Source organism: Podarcis gaigeae (assembly GCF_964106915.1).
Source record: "Podarcis gaigeae genome assembly, chromosome: 6".
Classification (NCBI taxonomy): Eukaryota; Metazoa; Chordata; class Lepidosauria; order Squamata; family Lacertidae; genus Podarcis; species Podarcis gaigeae.
This window is the reverse complement of record NC_139682.1, coordinates 95,883,968-95,904,483: the sequence shown is the minus strand read 5'-3', so window position 1 is coordinate 95,904,483 and position 20,516 is coordinate 95,883,968. Positions and strand designations below refer to the sequence as shown.

Below are 20,516 nucleotides of genomic sequence, written 5' to 3'. Positions count from 1 at the left end.
CTTTTTTAGAACCAGGAGGACCCACCCAGAAAACTTGCAACATGATTGGAGAGACCAACTTTTATTTTTATATTTATACCAGCAGGCCTCCATGAAGTCCTCAGGTCAGCAACAACGTGCTATATACAACAAACAAAACAACAAAAAAGTGGCAGTGATCCCTCTGGTGCAAGCACTTTAGATCAGGGTGCAATTTATTTGTGGATTCCAACAATCCACTGAAGATCAGTGGTATAGGGGCTAAGGGAGCCACAAGTGTTAAAGCATATGCATCTACTCAGAAGTAAGGTAAAGGTAAAGGGACTCCTGACAGTAAAGTCCAGTTGCAAACGACTCTGGGGTTGCGGTGCTCAACTTGCTTTATAGCCCGAGGGAGCCGGCGTTTGTCTGCTCCACAGACGGTTTTCCCTGGTCATGTGGCCAGCATAACTAAGCCACTTTTGGTGCAATGGAACTCCAGAGCAGCACACGGAAATGCCGTTTACCTTCCCGCTGGAGTGGTAGCTATTAATCTACTTACACTTTTTGGGGTGCTTTCGAACTGCTAGGTTGGCAGGAGCAGGGACCAAGCAACGGGAGCTCACCCCATCATGGGGATTTGAACCGCCGACCTTTTGATCGGCAAGCCCTAGGCTCAGTGGTTTAGACCACAGCGCCACCCGCGTCTCTCTACTCAGAAGAAATTTCTCGGAGGCTCAGTCTGCAAGCCTAGCCTTACTTACATGGGGCGTAAGCCAGACTGAATTTAATAGGGCTTATTTCTGAGTGGAGAGGCTTAGGATGGGACTGCTACTCACTGAAGAGTGGGGTTTAGGATTTGGAGTGAACTAGCTAGTTTCTGGTTCAACCCCCCCCCCTCCACTGCAAGTTTGCTCCTTTAAATCCCGTCTCTCTCGTATTCAATAGCAATGTTTTCCAAAGTAGCCTAGCAGATTCTGAGACAACATCTGTTAAAATAGGCTGTTTTTTTAATATCTCAAGTCAAACCTTCTTTCTCTCTTTAATGGTTTTAGTAAATTATACCTTTATCATCTAAATTAAGGGAATTATTCTTCAAATCACAGTGATTTGCAAGTGTGTGTCTACATTTATCAATCTACCTATATGCTTTCTCCACTGGCAAGTTCCAGGGAGACAGAACTCACCCAGTCTTGGTTTCCGTGTTTTGTAGTATTTGAGCTTGTTCATGAATACACGTGTTGAGCATAGGTACAAGTGCAGCTAAATACTCCATCAACCAAAGACCACTGTTCCTACATTGTCTGCAGAGAGACAGCTAGCACTCTATAATGATTTAGAGCTCAAACTAATTTCTTTCTCTGTCTCTCTCATTCTCTGCACATTCTTTTTCTTGTGTCTAGACACCTAGATTACATCCATCTTAGCCCATGGGGAGCTGCCTTTTCTGCATTCTTAGAATCATAGAATTGCAAAGTTGGAAGGGACCCTTAGGGTCAATCTAGTTCAATGCCCTCCAATGCAGGAATCTCAACGGAAGCATCCATGACAGATGGCCACCCAACCTCTGCTTAAAAACCTCCAAGGAAGGTCCACCACTTTCTAAGAGAGTCTGTTCCACTTTCAAACAACTCTTATCATCAGAAAGCTCTCCCTGAGATTTAGTCAGAATCTCTTTTCTTGTAGCTTGAAGCCATTGGTTCAGGTCCTACCGTCTGCAGCAGGAGAAACAAGCTTGCTCCAACTTCCACGTGACAGCCCTTAAGATGTTTGAAGATGGCTATCATATCTCCTCTTTACCAGGCTAAGCATATTCAGCTTCTTCAACTGTTCCTCATAAAGCTTGGTTTCCAGACCCTTGATCATCTTCGTCATCCACCTCTGTATGCATTCCAGTTTGTGAATACCTTTCTTAAATTGTGGTGCCCAGAACTGGACACAGAAAACTTAAAATTTGGTTCCCAAGGAAACATATCACCTATGGTTTCCCTAGCAAAAGATGTGTTTGGCTACTTTGCCATGGACTGACAAAGAACATTTGCAATCATTCTGGACCCCTTAGCCTCTTTCTGTCCAGAACTCCAATCTCACAACAGTATGCTACACTGAACTCTTAATTTTGTTGAATTTGGTATTCACAATTCTACCTTAATGCTGTAAATGTTTAAAACTCTGGAGATAAACTGGAGCATCTTGATGGTCATTGAAGAGAGTCAGCCCCAGAAGTGAAAAGGTTAGATATAATGGACATTCATGAAGTTGATCTGGTGCTCATCAGTGCTCACATGTGGCTGACAATATTCACTAAATGATGGACGTTTACTTTAAGACGCTTATTTTGAAATAACCTCTGATAAATAATATCTCCAAGAGCTCACATGGGCAAAAATGCAAAATTGCACACAAAGAAAGTACTACTGAGTTGATGAAAAGGGAGTTTAACACATTCAAAGTAAAGTTTATAAAGGAGATTTGTGTTCTGAAAGATCAATGTCTGATTTAAGCACACACACCCTCAGCCCACATGAGTACTTATACTTGGTTGGATAAACTTTACACAGGAAACAGTGCTGGAAAAGAACAGCTGAGGACCACGGCAGAGAGAAATAAAGGCTTTTCATCCCTTACAGTCAATAAAAGAAATGTTTGGGACCCCCCCCCCCATTGAAAGGCTTGTGTGCAGCCACTGAGAGGTTTTTTTTTGGGGGGGGGGGAGTGTGGTAGAGGCATTAAATGGTTTTTCTTAAACAACGTACATAGTCATTATTGCAGACTGCTTTTTAAACTCTTCTCATCTTAAGAAAATGGGCGGCCTTGTGTTGCAGGGGGCTGCTGGTTGAGAAATAGATATCAAAAAGCCCCTTTAGTGCATGGAAGCAAGGGCTCAGGCAGATTCCTGGTGGTCAGTGGTGATTTCTTGCTTTATTTAATTGCCCCCCCCCCCAATAAAAAGGGAGACGCTTCTGGCAGGTTAGACAACAGGGGTTTCTTTTTTCTCCTGTCTTCAAATCTGCTTGTTTTCTTGTTCTCTTCAAAATCCCAAAACAGGAAGGGGAAACATACATATTTTCTGGCTGGGAGACAAGTGGCCCCTGTAACAAAATGTTGTATGGAGTGTTTCTCTTCAGTGCTTCATTCAGCCAGTCATTCCCTCCTGCAGGACACTCCATTCTACACCCCCCCCCGGTTTCCCACCCCCACACTTTCCCAGCAGTCAGGTACAGTAACTTGGTGTGGCTGCGGACCATGCTTAACTAGGGTTGTCATATTTCAAAATTCAGGCAGAAAAGTAGTTGAGCATTTTAAAGTCTTGCCCTAAGTTGACAAATTCGCAAAAAGAATATGTTTTGGTAAAGGTAAAGGGACCCCTGACCATTAGGTCCAGTCGTGACCAACTCTGGGGTTGTGGCGCTCATCTCGCTTTATTGGCCGAGGGAGCCGGCATACAGCTTCCGGGTCATGTGGCCATGACTAAGCCGCTTCTGGCGAACCAGAACAGTGAACGGAAACGCCGTTTACCTTCCCGCCGGAGCGGTACCTATTTATCTACTTGCACGTTGATGTGCTTTTGAACTGCTAGGTGGGCAGGAGTTGGGACCGAGCAACGGGAGCTCACCCCATCGCAGGGATTTGAACTGCTGACCTTCTGATCGGCAAATCCTAGGCTCTGTGGTTTAACCCACAGCGCTACCTGTGTCCCAATATGTTTTGAGCTACTTTTAAAGAAATTTGCCAAAATTGACGCTGTCGACACAGATTGCCATAAATCCGGATTTATTATTATTATTATTATTATTGCGATTCCCACCCAGACACTGCTTCCAACTGCAACCCTGGCTTAACCTTCCTTCCTCCAGTCCTCTTGTGGGTGTCATTTTGGCCCTAGAAGCAATTGGCATTTGCAGCCTGAACATCAGAAACAGAGGGGATGGGAATGGTTTACAGAGTAATCAATAAACGTAGGAGAAGAGCTCCATTGGGATCAAAACCAGTGGATTTTTAGTCCACCATCGTACTTTGATAGTGGCCATCAATATATGCCTCTGGAAAGCTCACAAGTGGGGCTTGATGTCAACTGCCTCCTCCCACTGTCCTTCCACCTCCTGCAAAAAACTTTCTGCAACATCTGATCATGGATGTTTCATGTAGCTACCATAGCTAACAGGCAATCTCTCTTTAATATGTATAATTTCTCTTCAAAACGAGAGGCCAGCACCACTTCCTGTGGTAGTGGATTCAAGCACTTATTTCTTTGGTGTATCAAAGACCCGCTACCAATTAATATATTTGGATGTGCCTAGGTTCTCCCTTAGTTCCCCATGCCCTCCCTTTAGTCATCCTTTTCCTTTCCCTAAACTAAAAGGCCTCTGACTATTTATTTAGATGTTTATGTTATGTACTGAAGTTCTCACCCTGGGCCAGCAGGGGGATACTGTAGATAGTTATGCAAATGAAGGATTGAAAGTGACGTTCAGTGATTGGATAGTTTGTATGCAAATGAAGGATCGAAAGTGACGTTCAGTGATTGGCTAGTTACAGAAAATGGTTACTGTTGCATTCTAGTGGAGCTCTATAAAAGCAGGCTGACTGAGCTCCTCAGTTCAGTTCTGTTCCAGCTTACAAATAAAGAGCTGCTTTGGAAGAATCGCTGTATCGTCTGATATGTTCGCCCACAACTTAACAGTGTATATCTAAATAAATAAAATAAATAAAGCGTTTCTGTGCGTTGCTCTGGGTCGCCAGAAGTGGCTTAGTCATGCTGGCCGCATGACCCAGAAGCTGCACGCCGGCTCCCTCGGCCTATAGAGCGAGATGAGCCCCGCAACCCCAGAGTCATCCGCGACTGGACCTAACGGTCAGGGGTCCCTTTACCTTTACTTACCAGAATTGTATGTATACACGGGTGGCGCTGTGGTCTAAACCACAGAGCTTAGGGCTTGCCAATCAGAAAGTTGGTGGTTTGAGTCCCTGCAATGGGGTGAGCTCCTGTTGCTTTGTCCCAGCTCCTGCCCACCTAGCAGTTCGAAAGCACATCAAGTGAAAGTAGATAAATAGGTACCGCTCTGGCGGGAAGGTAAACGGCTTCCTCGGCCTATAGAGCGAGATGAGTGCCGCAACCACAGAGTCGTCTGTGCCTGGACCTAATGCCAGGGGTCCCTTTACCTTACTGTCTTTCAGATGTAAGTTTCTAAGATAGTTTACACAGTGCATTGCATTAATGCACGTTACAGTTCTTTTCCTCTGTAACATCGGAATCAGGAGCGGGTGGTCAAGCCCTGGCCCGGTGCCTGGACTCCGTGATGGGCTGGTTGAGGGCCAACACACAGTAATATCAAAAGTAATACTATTTGTGTTGGCTAGTAATACACCACTGCTGAGCTGCTAACTTATTGCGGGGTCTGGAAGAACCTTAATAGATCTTCTGGTTAGGGAATTCTTTCCTGCTATAATTCAGTGCAATATTTTCCTTTGCTTTTACTTTCACCCCTGTTCCTCAAGCTATAGCCAGTGATTCATTGAGATCGTTATGCAATGGGCCATCCTTCTTCCTGTGCCTCTTAAAAATAGGAAATTATTGGATGCTCTGCCTCCAGGAATAACCAAAACTTCTTATTATGCTGTTTAAAAGAGCTGCGTCCTGGGGCTTTTCTCTGAGGGACTGGCCAACTCAGCCAACCTGGAATCAATTTGTGGCCCCTGGATAGAGTTTAATTACAAGCAGAGTTACCTTTATGGCTGAGAACGGCATCCAGGAGAGAGCTGCAGAAATGTGTTGCGTCTTTTTTTAATGCCTCTTTTTGGTCTGGCAGTCTTTTAACACAAATACTGCAAAACAACATTTTGGACAATCCTTCCTGAGGTTTATGGTGACAGTTTGGGGGAACTTAAATGCTACTTTAGTCGAAAGCTTTGACGCAATCTTCATTTGATGATTTGCCTGGGAATGCCAGGGACTGGAGCACTTGCAGAGATAGCTAATTTCTGTGGCATTTTGGTAAGAGGGGGGGAAAGCTTGGAAAATGAAATAGCAGAGATGTCCCTTGCATGACAGGTGGCCAGACTAACCGCAGGCTTTGGAGAATGGCTGTTTCAGCAGAATAGTATGTTAAAATTGGGGGGGAGGGAGGGAGGGAGGGAGGGAGGGAGATATTTAATCCTACTGTTCAACACTGGAACTCCTGTTCGGTTACAATTTTCATATTGAATCAATGACTTGCTTCCATAATAAGAAGTGCCAGAAGGATGGTCAACAAGAATAGAATGCAGTAATAAAGACACACAAACATATTAAAAACATAAACAGAGTAAAAACGTTCAGTCATTGGTGCTGCTCAGACACCCAGGAAAAGGAAGTTGTTGATGAAAGGGTGGGAAGGCTGACTCCAGGTGGTCCTCCCTGGGGGGCGAATTTCACAGGTGGAAAACGCCTACGGAAAAGAGTTGCCAGCCTCTCCACCTCCCTCGGTGGCGACACGCAGAAGGGCCACAGATGACAGGTTCATATGGGCGAAAGGCAGTCCTTTAGCTATAGGGGTTCCAAGTCATAGAATGCTTTAAAGGTCAGAGGACTTATAACTTTGAAAAGAAGTGGACATTAGAATATTGCCAGCATTTCATAATGCTATTTGTTTTGCAGTTATCTTATTTGTTTTGGATTTGTCTGCTTCAAAAAAATCTATTCCTAGATGTGACTAGGTGTGACTGTTCCTGCTTCCACAGTGGTAGCAGTGCATTAGAACAAGTTAATATTACATTCATTTTTCTAAGCAACTCTTAACTGGAAAGTGAGAATTTCCTGCAGCTGGTCATTTGTTATTCATTCTTACAAGTGCACCTGCATGTAGTGAAGGCACAACCGCAGGAAACAGACATCACTTTCCCCTCTGCTGGGCTTTGATACTAACAGTTGTCTGGTGGGGAGAAGGATGTGCGGAGGTAAGCAGGGTGGGGAAGGGTTTAGAAGGCCTTATCTGTGCACCCCATATACTCTTAAATGTGGGTCCCCTAGTCTGCATTTTATATGTGATTGGGAAGACTTGCATGGTAGGTCTAGTGTTCATAGAATCATAGAACTGTAGAGTTGGAAGGGGACCTGAGGGTCATCTAGTCCAACCCCCTGAAATGCAGGAACATGCAACCTTCCCATGCGGGGATTGAAGCTGCAGCCTTGGCACCATGTCCTAACCAACTGATCTGTCCAGGCTGTTGTCCTGTCTTGATAAGCTCTCATTGGTAGGCCCCATAAAACTACCTGAGACCTTGGAGGGCCACTGTAGTACGTGAATGGCAGCCCACATAGAGGTAAAATGGACCCAGTGCATAAACTGCCTTTTCATTTGGTACCTGTCTGCTCAAATGTCTGATTGCGTCTCTTTTATTTAGGCACAGTTCACTTCTGTGCCTCAATAACGTTCAATTTCAGAGCTCATAAGAGTAAAGCATGTCACAAAATTTAATTAGTAATTAAAATAATTAGCTAATTTAAAGCATGTCACAAATTTTAAATAGCAATTAAATGAAATGAATTAGTTAATTTAACTAAATGTAAAAGGTGCCCGGTTGAAGGATGTGCTTGATGTTCTGTGCAAAACACATCCAAATGAAGATGGTTTTTTTTTGGATAATGATGCAGGTCACAATCCACCAAAACTGTGCTAGAATTCTTGCAATATTGTATATAGAATTCGAATGGCTTGCAATTTTACACAAAGGCTGTGTGCACACCACACATTTAAAGCACATCCCTGTGTCAAGAGTCCTGGGAACTGTAGTTTGCCTCTCACACAGCTACAGTTGCCAGCACCCTTAAAAACTACAGTTCTCGTTCTTCTTTTTGGGTCGGTTGTTTAAAAGTTATGGTGTGTACACAAACAAAAGATAATGTCTGGTTTGAATGATTTTGATAAGAGGTAGAAACAATATTGTTACGCAGGTTTTGTTTGTTTCTACCAGAGTTTACTTGCAAATTTTATTCCACCTTCCTCAACTCACACGATACATTACTTGTGTTTGTGTTTTAAATTGTTTTATTCATATTTTATAGGAAATAAAATTACACTCAACATAATCGCAAAAAGACAAAATAAAAGTTTAAATACATTTCAGACAACATTGAGGTCACCATTTCAGAAGTGAATTAGGACAGATATCAGGATAAGTTTATGAAAATATCACACAATTTAACTGAGGTTTGACAAAATCCAGTAGACAAACACAAAATATGACCTTGAGTCATGTGCTTAAGAAATATATTTTTTGCTAGTCAGTATTATAAACAATAAAATGGCGTTTTAAGCGGTATGACATGTAAATAACTTTTTCTGATGCCAAGATTTGGCAGAATTAACCAACCTAAAAGTAGCTCACATCTTATGTTTTTGCTTAAGATTACATTCAGGGTGTGTTTCATGATCTAAAGGAGGCAAATCCAGACTAGTGCAGCTGTAATTCTTAACATAAAGGTAAAGGTAAAGGGACCCCTGACCATTAGGTCCAGTTGTGGCCGACTCTGGGGTTACAGCGCTCATCTCGCTTTATTGGCCGAGGGAGCCGGCGTACAGCTTCCGGGTCATGTGGCCAGCATGACTATGCCGCTTCTGGCGAACCAGAGCAGCTCACAGGAACGCCGTTTACCTTCCCGTTGGAGCGGTACCTATTTATCTACTTGCACTTTGAGGTGTTTTTGAACTGCTAGGTTGGCAGGAGCAGGGAGCTAGGTTGGCAGGAGCTCACCCCGTCACAGGGATTCGAACTGCCAACCTTCTGATCAGCAAGTCCTAGGCTCTGTGGTTTAACCCACAGTGCCACCCGTGTCCCTAATTCTTAACATAGGCACTAGGAAATAAGGATTTATAGGAGTGTGCTATAAGACACACAATACACTGGTCAGCCTCTTTGGTTGGGAGGTACTTTGGGGCTCTTGAGAACCTTTTAAAATTATTTTTTTCCTTGTAGTTCTCTGGTTAACTAGAAATAAGTTCAAAAGTCTTTACTGGCATAATGACTATAGCGAAATCAAATTATGGATACAAAGCTCTAAATTTAAAGTAGCATTTAATCGCCACTTGGTAAGTGGCCCACAATGTCCTTTAGGAACATTGTTCATCTGAAGCAGCTGAATGCATCTCATCAGATGGTAAGCAGGAAACTCTAATCCAAAAATTGCTTCACATATGTAGTAATCTAGTTTGTCAAGGAAGGGGTTTAGTTAGGATAGCCTTCAGCCTATGTGCCAATGAGAGTTCAACTGTCTGCAGGGCTGGACTGTCCAGGAAAAGCTACATTGTACGACTTTACTGCATGTGTAGATCAGCTGTCAGACTATGAATTCCCAGAAAAGGGCTGTCTGGATGATACCTGTCCTGGAGTATTTGCTTTCATAATAACACTTCTTTTGCTCTTTCCAAATTAGCCTTACGCATTTCGTAGTAATAACAGAAACAAGATGATCTTTTGGAATTTCCTTCTGGGGGTTTTGCTGCACGACCCTCTCCAGGGAGTTCTGGCACAGCTGCCGACGCAACCGGAAAACTGCTCTGGCAAAAGTCAGATCTCCTTCAGTCACTCATACAAGATTGACGTGCCCAAGTCCTCTCAGATCAAAGTGGACCCAGACCCACGTCCCCTCCAAGATGACAGTCACACACTGCTGTCGACTGGTGAAATGCATGAGGGCGAGGAGCAAAATATTATATTCAGGCACAACATTCGGCTGCAGACTCCCAAAGGTGACTGTGAACTTCTAGGCCAGCTCAAGGCTTTGTTGGAAAGGCTGGAGAAGATAGAGTTGGAAGTGCAACATCTGAGGGGGATCTGTGGTCCTCAGAGGTGCTGTGGCAGAGCCCAAGGTAAGAACCATGTGTGATGACCACAACTTGTGACTGGCTAAGTCAAATGCAGCCCACTAGTTATCTTTTGTGGCCTTTTGGGTGGTTGACAATCTCCCCCCACTCCATGTTTCTGCAGCCTCAGGCAAGCAATAAAGTCAAAAGACTTGTTGAACTCTGGGTGGCCTCTCATATGTGTGTCGGATGGATTCAGCTTACTGCATCACAGTTTTTGTACTGGAACAGTGGGCTTTAATGGTATAGCGTCTGCCATGCACTTTTAAATTCCCTCAAAGTGTACAAAATACGCAGGATTTCAGGGTAATATACCCAATATAGGCCCTGATATAAAGGGGGAAATCCTCACAAGTAAGGTAAAGGTGAAGGAGCTCTGACTGTTAAGTCCAGTTGCAGACGACTCTGGGGTTGCAGCGCTCATCTCGCTTTACTGGCTGAGGGAACCGGCGTTTGTCTGCACACAGCTTCTGGGTCATGTGGCCAGCATGACTAAGCTGCTTCTGGCGAACCAGAGCAGCGCACAGAAATGCCTTTTACCTTCCTGCCAGAGCGGTACCTACTTATCTACTTGCACTTTGATGTGCTTTCGAACTGCTAGGTTGGCAGGAGCAGGGACCGAGCAACGGGAGCTCACCCCGTCACAGGGATTCGAACTGCCAACCTTCTGATCGGCAAGCCCTAGGCTCCGTGGTTTAGACCACAGTGCCACCAGCATATAGCAATTGGTAACTCCATGGTTGTGCTCTTACTAGGATGCTTTTCATGTTCGTTGTCTTTCTAGTTTTGGCTCTTTGTCTCCCTTATTGCTTCTTGTGGTTCTATCTCTCATGTTGGGCAGAAGTTTCATCCTGCAGTGGCCACGGAGTTTTCATCCAAGAGATTTGTGCCTGCAACTGTGACGAAGGCTGGGAAGGCCAGGACTGCTCCCGCCCTACCTGCCCAGGAAACTGCAATGGTAACGGGCGCTGCGTTGGCGGCCGATGCATCTGCAATGCACGTTATGCCGGCGAGGACTGCAGCCAGCTCCTGTGTCCTGAGAATTGCAGTGGAAATGGGGTCTGTGTGAATGGCGTATGTCACTGCTACAAGGAGTTCATTGGTGAGGACTGCAGTGAGAAGAGGTGCCCCAACGACTGCAGTGGGAATGGATATTGTGACACTGGCGAGTGTTACTGTGAGGACGGCTTCATTGGGCTTGACTGCTCTAAAGGTAAGACACAAACGCTTTTTTGGATGGAGGCACATAAGAAGGGAGAGGTAGCAGATCATATAATTTAGTGCAGGGGTTGGCAGCCTAAGGCCCATGGGCTGGAAGCGGACCACGGATGCCATTTAACTGGCTCACGAGCCGCCCCTGAACCGAGCCGCCCACTCAGCGAGTCCCCATGCACTGCGCTAAACCGGCACAGTGCGGCATGATGCCTCTCTTCCGTGGCTCCAGAAAAAGCTTCTGCGCATGCCCAGACACAGAAAATTGCTTCCGCACAGGAACGATTTTCGGTGTCTGAGCATACGCGGAAGCGGTTTTCGGCACCGTGGACATGCACAGATGTGATTTCCGGCATCGCGCTGCGCTGGCCCAGCCCACGGAGTATCTCCATGGGAGTGATCCGGTCCATGCCTGGTAAGCCTTGCCTACCCCTGATTTAGTGGGAGCCTTTAAGAATTGAGACACCCCTTATCTGCAAAGCCCTGTTGCGTTGTGATGCCTTGATAGGAAGATGATTGGAAGCGCATCATCACAATCCATTAGGAACAGTGAATTCCATTTGATATAGCCATCCACGCCAGTGGCGTAGCGTGGGGGGTGCAGGGGGGGCCGGTCGCACTGGGCGCAACATCTGGGGGTTAGGGTTTGGGGCGCAAATCCGCGGGTTAGGGGGCGCAAATCCAAGGGTTAGGGGGCGCAAATCCACGGGTTAGGGGGCGCAAATTACTTGCCTTGCCCCGGGTGCTGACAACCCACGCTACGCCACTGATCCACGCATATGAAGCAGGCTTGGGGGAACCGGAAGGTCTGATGAAATATATAAAACATTACCCCCCCCCCCCAGGTGAGGGGAACCCTTTTCCCCAAACCAGGCATATGATTGAGCATGTTCAGTGGGTGTGGGATGCTGGTTTACTGTTGGAGGGGAAATGGAAAGGAGAAACTTGGATCCTGAACTGAAGCTCAACCACTCCTTACTCACTCACCACTCCTTACAAAATGAAGCAAAACCCAGATTTGGCAATTCAAGATAAGCGATGGAAAATGTTCACAGCATACATTGCACATTCATATGAAAAATTCATGTTGTGCACAGTGTGGAATTGGGTTTTGGTGCTGGATTAATTTGTTTTATGTTAATAAAAATTAACTTTAATGTACATATTATGAACAGCCTTGGTTAGGCACAACACTTTGTAGAGATCCTATTATGTTCTAGGCTGACTGCTTACCAGTTATGCATCTTACTGTTCATTAATTCCATATTAATATGAGGAATATTTGTTGTAAGATTGGTGTGTGTGGAATAAAGAGAGAGATAAACCAGAAACACAGAAATCAAGACCCCACATTAAGAGCAGTAAATTAATAAAGCAACAAGGATTTCTTTTCCTTAGCAATATTTTTCGATTGGGGTGGGCTGAGTGATGCAGAGAGCTGATTAGCCAGACAACAGGAGATTGACAGAAATGCCTCCAGGAGCCCCTCTGAAGGGAAGTATCGTATAAAATGTATGGGGGGCAGGAAAGAGTGTGCAGCTTTGAGAGTGGGGGGGATATATATATATATTTGCTTGCTATTTTCTTTGACAGAGGGATGCGGGTGGCGCTGTGGGTTAAACCACAGAGCCTAGGACTTGCCGATCAGAAGGTTGGTGGTTCGAATCCCCGTGACGGGGTGAGCTCCCATTGCTCGGTCCCTGCTCCTGTCAACCTAGCAGTTCGAAAGCACATCAAAGTGCAAGTAGATAAATAGGTACTGCTCTGGTGGGAAGGTAAACGGCGTTTCCGTGTGCTGCTCTGGTTCGCCAGAAGCGGCTTAGTCCTGCTGGCCAAATGACCTGGAAGCTGTACGGCGGTTCCCTTGGTCAATAAAGTGAGATGAGCGCTGCAACCCCAGAGTTGGCCACGACTGGACTGGTCAGGGGTCCCTTTACCTTTACCTTTTACCTCTTTGACAGATATGTGCCCCTATTGCTGTAGCACAAGAGCCTCCACTGGTCTTTGATACAAGAACCAAGGCTCTTGTTAATGTGGGGTCTGAGAGATGAGTTGCTTGTTTCCAACCATTAGACACAGATATGTCAGAGGACATAGGACACAACTGAAGTACCATAGGTCCTTGGTGTTCTGAGAAGTAGGTGGAGACCAAATAATTGGAATTATGACTTGGATCATTTCTGGTTTAATCATACTGGACACAGCTTAGAGCCCATTGGAAGGTCTGCTATATTTGATATGTTGTTGGTGATGCCCAGGTTGTTGTACAGGCACTAATTGCTGAACAGGTAGAAGTGGCCTAAGTAGCAAGTCTAAGGTTGCAGTCTGTCCTGAGCAAACCCATCCCCCCTCCCCGGAGGCAGACACACAATTGGAAGTTTATTTCTTTATTGGCAAAGCACTCAATTATAATCAGCTCCCAAGGTGAAAGAATCACACACACCGCTCCTGCTAAAGGAACTAGCTGAGCACCTCCTTCTTCAGACCTGTGCGTCATGCCTCCTCCAGCCCACCTAAACCCCCACTTCTGACATGGTACACTCAAGCAACCAGGGACTTCTCCTGCATGGCTTCTTCTTCTGCTGCTCCCTCCTTGTCCTTGGAGACACTGAGTGAAGGGACAGAGGAGATTCTCTGGGGCCAACTCTTTCACCTATTCCCCCCCCCTGCAGCTTCCCCCGCCTCCTTTCCTCCCGCCTTGGACTGCCCAGCCTCTCTTCCACCTCACAGGTGACACAAGAACCATGCAAATCAGTGGCCCCTTTCTCTGGATCATCTGCTCCTCCGCCCAACCTTTGGTGTTGTCCTACCTGTCCTTAACTCAGTATCGCATCAGTTGGGTCAACCAAGAACAACCTGCTCTGTGCTGGGCAGCAAAAGGGGGAGGCTCAGACAGAGAGCACAACTAGGTATCATGGCCATGGGACTCAATTGCAGAGATGTGAGGAAGGTGATTAAAAGTGCTGCATGGCTGGGCAGCAGCAGGGGGGAGGAACTGAACTCATGTGTGTTCATTCCAAACAGTTTTTGGTTGTTTTCCACTCAAATGTGGTTCCAATCTGTCTCAGAGTGGCTATAATAAACAGTTTTGGGGCAGAAGCAGTGTAGTTCAGCTACCCTGCCCTGCCTGCTGCCTTTTAAACCCTCCTCACCACCGTTTTAAAAGGATTCAGTGACACAAATCCAAGTTTGGCCCCAAACTATTTTTCTTCTTTTCTCCTCCATCCTGTTCATCTATGAAAACAACTCTCTTTGCATTGTCTCCACTTCTTGCTTCACTACATTCAAAGCTTCTGCACGTTCCTTTAAAGGTTGGGAACGATGCTTTGTCCAAACTTGTAAAACCGACCTGTAACATGAACTGAGGAATGGGCAGTCTCCTCTTTGCATGAACACTCTAACTGCAAACAGTGACTGAGGAATTTGTAAGTTTAGGCAATGCTAACATTTGACTGGCAGTAATGAAAAGGGGAAATAAGAAACCCAATTTGTTTCAAGGGAAAATCTCACCCATGAATGCAAATTAAAATTATTTATCATTCTACTTGATGTCATGATCATTACCTAAGCAATTGATTTTTGTCCCAAATGTGTTAAATTATTGCCAATTTAGATAACATTTGAAATTCTCCATACCACAGAATAACCATTGATTTATCACCAGGAATAAGGGAAATATACTACATTTTAGGCACTATTTTGTGTGTGCAAACTAGGAGCTGTAGCCAGACTGTACAACTGTTAAAAGTAGCATCTTGATCATCTACCTGTTCTTGCAATGCCAGGCTTGGCTTGATGAGATGAGAGAATGGCAGAAAGCCAGGAACAGTAATGTGTTTACAATGTACACATATTGTATGTGTGATTTGTTGGTAATTGCTTCAGTATCAACCACCAAGAGATGTTTCGAGACTGATTTTTTTGCTGTTAGCTCAGACTTCAAATACTGGCATTGTCTTCAGCTGTAGTCATAACAGCAGAACTTCAGTTGTGGTCACAGCTCTGCATTCATACTGCAAAAGCTTCAAAGCAATGACGTTGACTACTGCTTTATTGTGACTTTAAATTACGGTGCCATTTACAAAATTATGGAGTTGGTGGCCAAGACATTTAACCAAGTGGGCTGGCAATACAAAAGCATGTAAAGTTAAGGTTGTGTTGTCAACTCTCCAGCCTACAGCACCATGAACTAAACCACAGGGATGTAGTAATGCACACGGATGATCACACACACATCACTGGCTTCTGGCTTACCTTGCATTTTCTTCTTTGTGTGTGTCTGCATTTTGAAAAATCTACATAACCTCCGTAATTTGCTAACAGAAAATGAAAACACTGGGAGAGCCAATTATTGATCTCCCACATTTTATCTATTTTTGCATGAGGATGTGGAAAAGCTGATAGTGCAGCTTAAGAGTTGCTAGATTTTACTAGACTGCGAACCCTCATTTCACTTTCTGACTCACAAAGCCAACTTGGCACACGGTTCCTATTAATGAATGTAATACAGTGACAGTCTACAGCACTGGGGAATATACTCTTGTTGAACTCACTATTTCATCCCTTTGAATGATGATGCCCTCTTCCCCCCCTCCAGTGCTTGCTCCCCAAAATGCACGGGTCCTCAAGACCACAGAAGATTCTCTGGCCATTGGCTGGGATAAGGTGGTGGATGTGGATGGTTATCTCATCAGCTACTTTCCTGTTGGGTATGAAGCCTCTGTCAAGCAAGTGCGAGTGTCCAAAGATCAAATCACCTATGAGATTCTGGGTCTTCTTCCTGGTACAAAGTATATTATTACTCTCCGCAATGTAAAGAAGGGGATTGCCAGTGACCCAGAACTCCTGCAAGCCAGCACAGGTAAGAACACTAAAAGCAGTCCTAAATTATGTGGTGCTTGGTTCACACCAGCAGATTGCAAAGGGAAAACTTTGAAAAAGCGATTCAGTTCAGGCATGACTCCAACCTTGCTTAAAGATTGCTATGGTTTTGATGTGGTGTTGAAATTTACACATTATGATTGGCGATTAGCTGACAAACTACAGCTGAAAACTATGGTTTGAAGTCAGTTTACCAACCATGATTTGTGCTCATTACTATTTGGTACGATGTCTAAATTGGAAAACCATTGCACCAAACAGTGGCTTGCTTGCTATGCATGTTTAAACTCAAACCATAGTTTTGGTATAATGTCTGACCTGATACTATGCATAAAACCATGCACAACACAGTGAAAGTTGAGAGTGAGAAGTTTTTCTTCCTCTTTCACAATACAAGAACCCAGGAGTGTCCAATGCATATGAATGCTGGAAGATTCACGACAGTCCAAAGAAAGTACATATTCACACAGTGCATAAATTATGGAATCTGCTACCACAAGACATAGCAGCAAATACCCTAGATGGCTTTAAATAGAGTTTAGGGAAATTCAGACGGCGGCTACAGTTTCACCTCACTGTTGAAGGCCATGCATCTCTCTGAATGCCAGCTGAGGGGAAGCCCAAGTGTGGAAGAGTTCTACGGCACTCAAGTCCTGTTTGCGGACTTCCCAAAGGCATCCAGCTGGATCCAGCAGGGCTCTTGTGTTCTTATGAGTTAATGGGGAAACTGCTGGCCCAAATTCCCCCTCCCTTTCCCTATCTGCCTTTCATCTAAGCAAGTGCCTTACACCCAAAGTTCTGTTATAATAATTCCTTAGAGAGCAAGGGGATGGATTGTAATAATGTGCTATTTCAGCTTTGCTTTCGATTATTCTCTCTTTTCTAGAGGTCTCTGCCATTGGTGCTATATGGGTGACAGAAGAGACAGATAATTCCCTGGAAGTGGAGTGGGAGAATCCTTCAACAGAGGTGGATTATTACAAGCTGAGGATCAGCTCTTTGCTCCGGCCAGGGGAGGAGAAGGAGGTGCTGGTCCCTAAAAGCAGTGATGCCAAGAGCAGATATGTTATCACTGGTAAGTGGTAATGTGGTAAGTTTCTTACTATCAGGAATGAGGTCAATGAAGAAGATCTGTTGATTTTTCTCACTGTTAACTGCAAAGAGAACTGACATTTGGTTGTTTATTTAGGCCCCATCTGCGCTATACTTTGAAAACAATACCATACCACCAACCAGTTACAGCTTCCCTGCAAGAATCACGGGAATTGTAATTTTGTTAAGAGAGACCCCTATTCCCCTCAGAGAGCTACATTTCCCAGAGTTCCTTGGGAAGAGGGATTCGGTGTTAAACCACTCTGAGAAATGCAGCTCTATAAGGGGAATAGGGGGTCTCTAGATGTTGTTGGACTCCAACTCTCACCAGATCCAGCCAGCCTGGCCAGAGGTCAGGGGTGATGGAAGCTGTAGCTCAGAGCCAGCGTGGTGTAGTGGTTCAGAGCGGTTGACTCGTAATCTGGTGAACCGGGTTCGCGTCCCCGCTCCTCCACATGCAGGCTAGTCACACTTCTCTGAAGTCTCTCAGCCTCACTCACCTCACAGAGTGTTTGTTGTGGGGGAGGAAGGGAAAGGAAAATGTTAGGGTAGTGATAAAGCGGGATATTAAATCCAAACTCTTCTTCTTCTTCTTCTCAGCAACACATGAAGGGCCATAGATTACCTGCCCCTGGCCTGGCATAAAATAAAATAAAAATATGCTTATATAGGTCTAGGCATCTGTATTGAACATGGTCTCTAAGCAGTTTTTACAGAGTTCTGATTTATGTGCATTTAATAATAATAATAATAATAATAATAATAATAATAATAATAATATTTTTTTATTTATACCCCGCCCTTCCTGGTTTAAAAACCGGGCTCAGGGCCGCTAACAGCAAATATAAAACATTGATTAAAATACGACTTAAAAACAGCATAAAATACAACATAAATGCAGCATCAATGTCAATAAAATTCAGAAATTCAGGGGTCATTTTAAGGGGGAAAAAACCCAGGGCTAACTGGCCAAGCTGGTCCTACTAGGGCCAGCAGGAGACCAGGGAAGAGTTTAAATGTGGGGTTCCAGAAGGGTTTCTTCATAAAAAAAAGGAAAGGGAAAAGGGAATAGAGGAACAGGCTAGTTCAAATTGAAGGCCAGGCGGAATAGCTCTGTCTTACAGGCCCTGCGGAAGGAAATCAAGTTCTTTAGGGCCCTAGTCTCGTGGGACAGAGCATTTCATTTATGAGCTACAAAAGTGTTATGCAACATTTTAAAAATAAAAACCCAGCCCAGTGTCATCTGTATCCAGCGTTAGCCATGATCAGAGTAGACCCACTGAAATTAATGGGCATGACTTATTTAGGTCCACTAATTTCAATGGATCTGTCTGAATAGTAAGTACTTAGATGGATAAAACCAACTGAAAACAGGACAACACAGAGCCAACAAGCTGCAGGCCTTCAGCAAATAAATGCCTTTTGAAACAAATGCGTTTCCCCTCCAGCTGGTGACACAAGTGTTGCAAAGAACAACCGTTACGGGATTTCAGAGGGGAAGCCCTGCGACTGAGTCTCAGGGCTTATCTTCCCACATGCAGATCAAAGCCTCCTTCCTCAGGGATGGGTTTCACTGTCTCACTTAGAACTGTGAACAGGAGAGGTGCAGTTTTCCCTTCCCCTCACATCAGGCTAGACAAATCCTGCATGCAACAAAGGAAGGGCTTTGAAACACATCTAGTAGGGAATACGGAGAGAAATCAAAGATACAGCTGTGTCTCAGAAGAATTTACCACTTTCTCCTCTCTTTATAGGCCTGAAGCCAGGAACCCAGTATGTCATCACCGTCATATCTATGAAGGATGAGATGGAAGGGAAGCCGTCCTCTGTGAACGGCTGGACAGGTATAAATCTAGGGCTTTGGTGACATCATTCCACAAGCACAGCTGCTACTGGTTGTCACAATTGCCGTAGCAATTGCTCATACAGTGTGATCCTCTGAGCCTTCCAAAGTGTCCCAGTTACTCTCTCCAGATGTCTCTCTTCACAGTTAACTAAAATCTGTGTGCAATCAGGACATGAATGGGCAGGGAGAGTGGGATCTCACCCCCTGGCACCACTTCAAGCCCCTCCATGTTGTTTGGTTATTCTGCACAAAGCTTCTGTGCATAGTCTCTTCCATTGCCAAGGACAGTGTCTGTGCGCACCATGCAGCTGGTACACACAGAGGTTCTGTGTTCAAGACAATAGACCAATGTATGGTGGCTGGGGGTGGTGCCTGCCGCTGCAATCCCAGTTCTCCCCTCTGTGTTAATTGTAGACAGAGTTTAGTCGTTTGCCCAGAGCTTGGGTTCAGAAGGGTTTGCAACATCTCAGCATGGGCTCATCCACACTTCTCCTTGTCCCACTGCTTCCCCCCAGGGAAAACCACTCTTAAGCTCTCAATTGGAGCAAACAGCAATTCTCCAGATTGATGTTTGCTCTGATTTGTGAAGAGGCCATGAATTAACAGCCCTCCCTCTGCTACTGGAAATGTAAGGATTCATCAATGGAATTACCAGACCACTGTTTTTTCTCAAAGGAGGGCAGACCCGGCAGCACCAGATGTTGCCTGCACCAGATGCCTATAGTTGGCAGCCTTGGGTTTGACTTTGGATCAGTGTTTTTGTTTACTCCTGCTGTCTTCAGAATTTTCTTGCCAGTGGGAGGAAGTCAGACTAGAGCACTGAAACTCTGCTTCCTCTTGGGCAGTAAATCATTGCTGTGGAATGTCCTGATTTTGCAGATGATGTGTCCATTTTAACAGTTTTGATTTGAACATGTTGTGCTCTGGGCTGGACATGAGAAGCACCATTTCTTCCTTTGCAGCTACAGCAAAGTAGTTCCTAGAAACTGGGAAGGGAATCTGAAAGGCAAAATATAGCAAGCCAACTGTTTGGTCTATATTGCCAAAAATACAAACTGTCCAGGGGTTTGGTTGTAAAAGCAAGAGCTGTTTGGATCCATGTGGGCTGCTCTTCAAGCTCCAGAAATAGTGCACATTTTCTGTTACAAACTGTTCTGCTACACCGAAGCTAAGCACCCTATATAGCAATGACTGGTGTCAGGAAAAAGCTGCCACACACAATTAAAGTTCTAGAAGTTTCTATGCAAGAATTGCACAGGTGCAACTAGAATTACCCATGTGCACAACGCAACCACGTGGACAGGCACAGTTTGCACAGATCATAACAAGAGAATTGGCAGCCTGCCAGGAGGATTTTGGGTGCCCATTTTTGGGAAAGATTTCACCCCATCATTCCCTGCCCATGTGATTAGATCATTTTCTCCCAGCCACATGGGAGCCAGTCACAGAAAAGAGGCTCCCATGCTGTTTGGGCAACAAAGCCCTGCATTAACCCACTCTGACGCTTAATTGGAGCAAACATCAATTTGGAGATTTAAAGGTTTGAATTTAGAGTAGGTTTTCGTGGGGAAAGCTCATAGCTTTAAATTTCAAACCATGGCTGGAAAGAGTGGAGAAAACGTAGAGGCGGATGAACGCAGAGTGATTGCTTAGACAGCAGTGAAATTGCCCCCCACCAATGTGTT

The 20,516-nt window shown here is 44.9% G+C and overlaps 1 protein-coding gene across 1 annotated transcript in view; it reads left to right on the top strand.

The window, feature by feature from the left end:
* Positions 1–9,040: 9,040 nt before the first annotated feature.
* TNN (tenascin N) overlaps positions 9,041–20,516 on the top strand; it is a gene marked incomplete at its 5' end in the record, with an annotated part of 32,230 nt that continues 20,754 nt past the window's right edge. Inside the window, 6 exons of the mRNA XM_083745773.1 lie at positions 9,041–9,094; positions 9,371–9,806; positions 10,642–11,013; positions 15,610–15,873; positions 16,780–16,968; positions 18,740–18,829. Of these exons, the coding sequence (XP_083601899.1) occupies positions 9,041–9,094; positions 9,371–9,806; positions 10,642–11,013; positions 15,610–15,873; positions 16,780–16,968; positions 18,740–18,829 (1,405 nt within the window). The remainder of the gene's footprint in view (positions 9,095–9,370; positions 9,807–10,641; positions 11,014–15,609; positions 15,874–16,779; positions 16,969–18,739; positions 18,830–20,516) is intronic.